Source organism: Varroa destructor, unplaced genomic scaffold, assembly GCF_002443255.2.
Source record: "Varroa destructor unplaced genomic scaffold, Vdes_3.0 BEIS01000007.1, whole genome shotgun sequence".
NCBI lineage: Eukaryota > Metazoa > Arthropoda > Arachnida > Mesostigmata > Varroidae > Varroa > Varroa destructor.
In genome coordinates, this window is record NW_019211460.1 from 12000064 (window position 1) to 12008563 (window position 8500).

Here is an 8500-nt window from a genome sequence, read left to right on the forward strand (position 1 = left end):
CGTCAAAGAACTCAGGAAGGTTCCGCAGCAATCGCCCATTCAGGAGAGGGCAGTTGTACTATCATCGACACACAAGCTTTTTACAGCTGTTCTGGGAAAGACTACAGTCACTATCTAACGGGCGAGCCAGCCGAGAGTTGTCAGCTATCGACGATGCATAGATAAACGGCCTGTACAGTGTCTCTGTGTGTGACTGGGCAGCTGGGCGAAGCGGCCTATGTGGCCTCGGTCGCTGTCAACCACTGTGTGGATGTGATATTAACGCTGGAAGCAAGCCTAGCAATAGTTGCCGATTGGTGAAAGAGAATTGGGAACGGATAGACAAAGAACAGCACAAGCGACTGCTGTCGTCGTCCCGTTTCGACTGGCTAAGTAGTGAGTGAATGAAGTATCGCCATTGGATCATCGTATAGTTAATTGAGGGATAACAGTAGGCAACATACAGGTTCGGTGAAGGGATCTTAGTGTCCACTTGCAAATACTTCACCGACATATCATGCATGAAATTGCCCCTAGCAACAGTTGTACAGAGCTCTCACTTGAACCCCCTAAAAAAAAAAACAGCTACTGAATTTTTGTCACTCTGGTGAACACATTCAATGACAAGCGGACTCTGCAGTGCCAAATATGTACTGCCCTGTAAAAAAGACCCTTCGAAAAAAATAGCGCGTGTGAACATCTGGCAATCTCCAAGCAGTGTCGTTGAATTATTCTGTTCAGTGCGTGACGTATCCGTGCAGTTAAATAGAATCCCTATGTAATGTATGTACTTAACACACACTTCGTCCCATCTAAATGTCTAGGGGAAAAGTAATTTTCCATTGACCGGCAATTGTGGGTTTGTCGACATTATTGTGGATAAAAGCAAACATCCAGGCATCACGGAGAAAGCTGCGTCCCACCGGAACGTCATAGATCTTCCACATCACATCGTCGCAACGTTGACTATAAAATCGTCGCATTTTGTTATATGATATCTCTGACAGCACGCAGCAGCTGAGGGCGACAGTGTGACAATTCAACGAGAGCATTAGTTGAAGATGGAGGCCGCTCCGCGACTGCAAATGCTTTGCTTTGAGCTTAAACATAGCCCCAAACCGGCCGAGTTTAGTCATCCACTGAAGAAAGTGAGTACTAAATACTAGATGCTTTGACAGGGCACGCCGCAAAGGGTTACGTAACAACTAGGCAGAAAAGGTTTATTTTGGTATCGACACTGCGACGACGAACTCTGACGTCATAATTCTAACGCATTTAACGTAGACGGCGTGACTCAACTACACTACAAGCATCCACGGGTGTGGGCAGTGCACCTAGCAACCGATAGTGTATCACTTAGCCAATCTGAAATGCACTAGGTTTTCGCTTCGGGGGGTAATCATAAATATCGGTTGTACTTTTACTGCTCCTCAAATGCGGCAATATTCGCAAGCGTAACCATATAGTGCGTAATCTACGCTTTTTTTGTTACTTTCATTTTTATTATCGTTGCAATAAACGTTGAGTTAGGACGTCGTTGTACGATCAATGCTAACCAAGAAATCTTTGTTCGTTTTTTAAACGGTAACGTTTTGCATCATATGTTTCATACATTTAGAAACAAACTCCATCTGGTTGCGACGCTTTGTTAACGTCTCTAGATGGTTAGTTTTTTTTTAATTGTACCGTCGTGACGTACCTATTTGATGAAATTCATTTACGTATTGACAACTCAAATTCACTTTTCCGTTCTACTCAAGTTACATTATTCGAAAAATGTTACCCGATGCTTGCAAGGTGTATTTGCTTGGCACAGTTCTTAAAAGAAGCTTCAAAAACATCCACAGGTTCAGTATAGATATAAAAAGAAAGGTCAGATATCGACACAACCGGAAGAAGAGGGGAATATCGTATAAGTAACTTTTACGGTAACTTTCGAAACATTTTGACACTGCTCTTATTAATAAAACGATTATTTCTGAACTGCGCTGGAGTTGCATGTAATGTCACTATACTATAATACACTCGTATTTACAAACACTATGTCTCACTATGCCAACTCTCTTCCAGATGTACAATGTAAGGTCTCAAACTGTCCGAGACTCTTAAAGACTAAATATGTACGTTTATGATCAATCAGCTTCAGCCACTTTTCCGCTAACACCGTAATTCATATCAGGGTAGAATTTTATGGTTTCTAAGTGAAACACTGTGACAAATGACTTCCTGTATTGCTCTATTGAAACTAAACTAACAGTATTAACAGAGTTCAGAAACCGAACCAGATGATGCCTTTTCTGTTGACTAGTTCCGGTTTATTCTTTTTTAATGTTTTGGTGATCTACTTCTTTAGCTTATGTGACGGCTAGTAACGGGTTAGTCTTGCTCAGCTTTTGCAATATTTCATCAAATTTTTGCAAAATTCATTCTTCACATGTACATTTTCAAAACGAAAGCGACAAAATCATCTTTGGTCCTTTCTTGTCGTAATACGCCTTGACCATAAACAACTCATATTTTCCGCGGACATAGGCAGCATCTGTACCTTTATCGTGATAAGATCACAAACTATGGTTCATTGTCACAGGAATTTCAGTCATCTTCAAAACACTTCATCCCGAGTCTGATTCCAACAATTTTAACACATCAACTACTGCCGAATCTCAACTTTTTCGTCACAGTAACGCGACTCATATTATCAGAGATATATGACTTTAAAACCGTCTAGTTAAAAAAACAATATTTTAGAACAACCTTTTTTTTTTTTTTGTTTTAAAACTGGCATGGGAGCGGTTGAGGCTTCGAACGGAAGCGATGATTAAAGCGTTAGCGATTGAATTTGACAGACGCGTCCGTCAAAGATGCCCTGCTTGAAAAAACTGCATATTTATGAACCATGCATTTGTTTCCGTTTAAAACCATTTTTAAAATGAAAATGTCAAAAAGTGACAATTTAAATAGGCTCGCCTGTATTTTTAAACCAGCTTTCACTCATACAATAAAATCCCTAAAATCTTGGAAACAAAAATTATGTGATGGGTACAATTGTACAATATATTAGCTCATTTAAAATGATTCATTCCGTTAGCCCATCGAAGCTCTATGTACAGGCTTCATTCGCAGTCAGTGCAGATCTGCGTTTTTAAGAAATATAATTTTCAAAGACGTTAGTTATGAATTAACCAACAACTTTGCAATTCTTTATTTCAGTTCATTGCCGGTTTCTACAATGAAGATCCTTCTAATTTTTCAAAGGCAATTCACGATATGGAACAGCTGCGCGTGGTATGCCTTGTTCCTTTTGTAATATTCTGTTTTTTTTCTCATAAAAGCTATTATAATTATTTCATCTTTATAATTTACCTGCTTCGAAAGACGACCTCTCGTTTTGGGCTCATGAGAACACTGAGAGTGAGATCGTTGATTTTTCTAAAGTAATAAAGTTGTATTCGTAATGTCACAAGTATATTTTTCTACACGATCGACAGAATGAAATATCCAAATAAGCAGCTTGCGCCGTCGGGCTACACGCTAAAATCTCCCTCGAATCTATCAAATATTAAAGGTTTCGGGTGAAGTGATAAAACATACTATGCTAACTTGCTACATTATTATCCAGCTCAATTAAGCAAATGAACTCAAATTTTAGTCAGGTTGATCTAAACCCTGCGCAGTTATTACAAGGCGTCCCGTGTGCACTGTTTAGGCGGCATGTTCAGCATCGAAGGACGTCGCCGGTGTAACCGTTCTGAAGCGATACTACTCGCAACTCCGATCGCTACAAAATCGGTTCCCGATGACAGACGACGGGGCTGCTTGTGTTGCTTTTATGTGGACAGATCTCTATTCAGGTAACTTACCCTATTTGTTTTTAAGCATTAACAAGAAAACTTTCAACTATAGTTGTATTGACAAATTATATTTTCCAGGAAAATTGTATAGCCGACTATTATTAATAACAGTTCGAGAAGGAAGTTAACCAACAAATCTTATTTTTGATCTATGCGACACATGTTCGATAGGTCGTGCGTTTAATATAGCAGATGTGAAATATGAATTGTCCTCAATCCTCTACAATATCGGCGCGCTCCATTCCCAGCTGGGAGCTCTCGAGGATCGTACAGGCGCTGAGGGAATGAAAAGTGCTTGCGCTCATTTTCAAATGGCGGCTTGGGCATTTCAGCACAATCGAGATTCGTACCCTCAACCAAAGGTCAGCCAGTGTTCAAGGCTTATTTCTATTGAATTTCAGGAAATCAATTGTTGACAACTTGATAGTAGGATGTATGACCGGATTGGTTCTTACTTAGGTGCATGTTTAATGTAGTTTTGTAATAAAAAGTATAATCATGGAGGGAAGTTTTAGGATCATTGCTGTTTTAGGTTCAGATAATAATTTAAAATTCCCTAACACATTAGAATAAAATTGACCTAACATAGATGTCACATATATTTTTTGTGCTATATCTGACTCGCCTCATTGTGAATCGCGTAGATAAGTGATTTCATAAAAAAATTGTACTGGCTCTTTGTTTCCAGGGTTGCGACCTGTCACACGACCTTCTTACATTCTATTCGCTTGTAATGCTGGGCCAGTCGCAGGAATGCATCCTGGAGAAATCTCTGCTCGACAACCGAAAGCCTACTATCTCAGCAAAGGTACTGTAGAACAAAGCATTTGCCTGCCTTTTCGCAATGTCCTTTTTACTTTGTAGGTAGCACTCCATGGATTGATACGAGAGTCCAAACACTATAGTGCAATAGAACTACAGGCGAACGTTCGGCGGCGGGACGTGAACATTTGGCATCACGCGTTGCTTGCAGGCACTTCTCCAAGTAATACGCGCATGATAACCTGGAATTCAGTAGGATTTCAGGTGCATTCGGTTGTCGCCGACAACGAGCTACTGTTAAAGGCTTTAGGAGGGTGAAACAAGAAAGAACTCTCGATATTCTGGTTAAACCAGCCAATTGTCAGTAGTTGCATTCTCTCAGAACAACTGAGATTTTGCGGAGGCCCGCCGAGCTACTGGATAGCATTGCATATTGAGCCTACACACCCGGATATCTATGCCTCCGAAGGGTCTTCTGAACAATTGTGCAATAATCCGGACACAAATAACAAATGTATTATAAATAATATCTTAAAAGCGGGTATCTCATTAAGAAATTTGAATGTAGACGGTGAATACATCCAATAGAACGAGTTCTAATGCGACTTCTTAGACATAAAGTAAATAGACATAAAAAAGATTAGGCATAATCTTCTTGAAAAAAGGTAGTTGAAATCGAAAATGTTGTTTTTTAAAATTTGAACTTAAATAAAATGAAATCGAAATTTTTCCAAACATCTACATTACTCAAGGGAAGTTCCCCTTAGCACCTCGCGAGCTCATGGTGTACAAGGTACTATGAGGATATAAAGGTTATGATCAACACCATCAAAAATATTTTTTTTGACGATCCTAACTTCTAAATGGGTCTACAGTTTCAGCAGCTTGAGCTCTAACTTGACTTCATTTCCATCGTGTCATTTCAAAGAATTCGTACATAAATAAAAATAATGATCTAGAACGTACAGTGAGAACAATGATCATACTCGTTTAGCGAGCTTTTTATACTTAAAGATCCAGGAATAATTGCACTTCAGATTGCTGCACAAATCGTGGACTTCTATGGGAAGGCAATGAACCATTTAACGGCTGACATCAAGCAAATTGTCGGGTCAAAGATTTATCTCCAGTGGAGGCGGATCTGCAAAATGAATGTGAGTCGATCACAGCCACTTATATGTGCGTGCTTCCAGTATGATTATCTCTCAGACCTTTTTTTTCGCACTTCCTGTTATTTAACTAGGTAGATATATACACATATATAAAAAGAATCTGTTAGTTATAGTTGTTCAGAATTTTACGTTCAGTAGTGCTGTTAAGCGTTGTTACAGGTGCTCAGCTTCGAACCTAGACGATTTCACGTATCCCGAAATTTAGTAAGCAAGCACATTACCACGGTATCATCTATCAGTAGTAGCGTTAGTTGTAAAACCTTTTTGACTTGAAATCATTGTATGATATGTAATCACTTAGGCTTCGTATTATGGGGCGGTGGCAGCATTGCATATGGGTATGGGCGCAGAAGAGGAAAGAGCCTACGGGCTTCGGGTGGCGTGGTACAGAGACGCTATGCGACTACTCACAGATGCCTTGCATGCAGCCAGAGACCTCAGCATCGACGATATGCTTTCTTTCACAGTGGATGTCATCGGTGAGCTTCCATTTTCCTAATTGTCTCAAATTTATGTTCTTTGGTGTTCAAAAAATAATAGCGGTTTGGGGAAGAATTAGTTAATGCAAGACTTGCGCGGAAGAGTAAATGCTGTTCTTATGTCGGACATAGGGGGCAAACTAAACGCCGCTGAAAAAGAGAATGACTTCGTGTACCACGATAAAGTGCCAGCGGCCGAAAGTCTTCCTGAGGTGAAAGGTGCTGTCCTCGTTAAAGGAATCCCATTTGATCCCTGTGATCCCGAGGTAACGATCTTTTATTTTACGTTGTAACAAATGAAAAATAATCATCCGAAACAAACTTATTTCTGGCCCAGGTCTGGCGCAATAATATTCATTTAAAGTGTCGAAAAGTTGCTGAATGAACATGAAAATGTTTCATAAAATTTCATTAAATTTAAATTCGCAAATCACATGAAAAATGCATAGACATGCGCACCTTAGTAATAAGCCGAAAACCGTGTGCTCACCTTACAAACATAATGTACGCTGCTTTTAAACATGTTTTATTGCAGATTTCTGGACCTGATCTATTTGCATCACTAATTCCTATGGGCGCTCATGAAGCGTCTTCGATCTACTCTGAAAAAAAGGCGCAAATTTTGCGAAGGATCTCCGATAACGTGGAAGACAAAAATGCAGAATTGGCTGCTTATGAAAGTAATCTCAGCATGGATCATAATACGCTCAAAGCCATACTTGTTAGTGTTATCCACTTTTTATGGTTTGGGCTAATACGTTCTGTTGAAAGAATGCATTTGCGGGTGTAATAAAATCTCTAGTCGATCCTACAACAACTTCTGTTTTATCATCATTTTTATTTGCAGGTCAAGCCATCGCTTCCACCCGACGTGATCGAGTCTTGTGCACGTTTTCACACGCGACGAACGGCTGTTTCAGATTTAAATAATCAGTTAGCACGACTACACAAAATGGCCGAGGATATAGCGATATTGCTGCAGGAGGCGGACGCTCAGGTATACGAAATAACATGTCTTCCAGCGTGATCGAGTTATTATTATAAAACAATAGTTTCATTCTAAGATATGCATCTAAGTACGAATGATATATTACATAAGTCTAATCGAAAGGATAAATTATCGCTTTGTTTTTTCATAAAAATTGTAACTTTTTTTTTCGTCAACATATTTTGTCATCTAAATCCCATAGCTATCCCAAAAAAAAGCCTGTCATCAAGTTAGTGTCACAATAGTTTTAATGGAAAATAGATAAGCAAATTATTTTTCCTCGTAGCCTTAGAGTTACGAGAGGTGATGTTTTTTAGAGAGACCGCTTAGATATGCTGAGAGTGTAGCATTTACATAGCTTGTATCATGGTATCAAGAACCTTTCAACACGATGCTTCTTAGTAAGGGTGACAAATGTGATTATGCTTAATTACGTTCCTCTCAGTTGGAGACGCGTTTGTCACACAGTTCATTGTTCATGATCAGCCCCTTGAATGTTTTTTGACTGTTAATTTGGAATATAAATAATTCTAGAGTTTTCATCCAACAAAAAAACTGCGTTTTCCACAAAAGATTAGTATATAGTCACTGTCACTACTTACGATTCCCCTCTGTTCCTCCAGTTTGCTTGTTCTCTCACGACAGAATTTTCAAAGTACGATATTAAAAAAAACTAGTCCAGCAAGGTCCCGAAACTCTGTTTATTGTAAAACGTAGACTAATTTCACTAGCCACTGCTCGGAAGAAATTATAATCCGTCAGAGCGAAGTTTAAAGTATGTGGTGACTGCAGAAGAACTTTCGATTCATGTTCTTGCAGGGTGGCTGTCAAAGTCTTCGTTATGTGCGGCCAGGTATTGTTATAGAAAAGGACTTGCCTTTTTTCTGGGACTTCTTCTGTTTACGTACTCAATGCAAGTAGGCCATTTACGGGTTTTTCTCGGACATCCTGTTCTTCTCGAGCATTTCTTAGCGCTTTATTGTCCCATCAAACGCAGACCATCGTCTTCTTGGGAAAGAGATCTGCTTAACTCTGGGCTTAAGCATATCTTGCAATGCCATTCCAATTAATAAATTGTCGGCTTTTTCAAAAATGCCATCGGTTGGTCCTCATCGACCTCGGTGCCATTTTTTAACTTCATTAACCAGTTTTGAGCAATTCTTCTAGTTACAGGCATAAATCCCATGCTATTTGATTTTTGTAAATTGTACTTTTCAATAGTAAAAACGGAAGATTAAAACGAAACTGAAAATATTTTATATATATATA

At 39.2% G+C, this 8500-nt stretch overlaps 1 protein-coding gene across 5 annotated transcripts in view; it reads left to right on the top strand.

Moving 5' to 3' along the window:
• The first annotated feature begins 29 nt into the window (after positions 1-29).
• mop (tyrosine-protein phosphatase non-receptor type protein myopic) overlaps positions 30-8500 on the top strand; it is a 15675-nt gene continuing 7204 nt past the window's right edge. For 2 of the 5 annotated variants that reach the window (XM_022814604.2, XM_022814609.2), the window contains exons 1-10: positions 30-1127; positions 3190-3264; positions 3686-3830; positions 4002-4192; positions 4519-4638; positions 5630-5746; positions 6066-6243; positions 6376-6509; positions 6779-6964; positions 7091-7240. In XM_022814604.2, coding sequence (XP_022670339.1) covers positions 1041-1127; positions 3190-3264; positions 3686-3830; positions 4002-4192; positions 4519-4638; positions 5630-5746; positions 6066-6243; positions 6376-6509; positions 6779-6964; positions 7091-7240 — 1383 coding nt within the window. In that variant the 5' untranslated portion in view covers positions 30-1040. The remainder of the gene's footprint in view (positions 1128-3189; positions 3265-3685; positions 3831-4001; positions 4193-4518; positions 4639-5629; positions 5747-6065; positions 6244-6375; positions 6510-6778; positions 6965-7090; positions 7241-8500) is intronic. The other 3 variants (XM_022814605.2, XM_022814606.2, XM_086974372.1) reach the window with 3 other exon arrangements.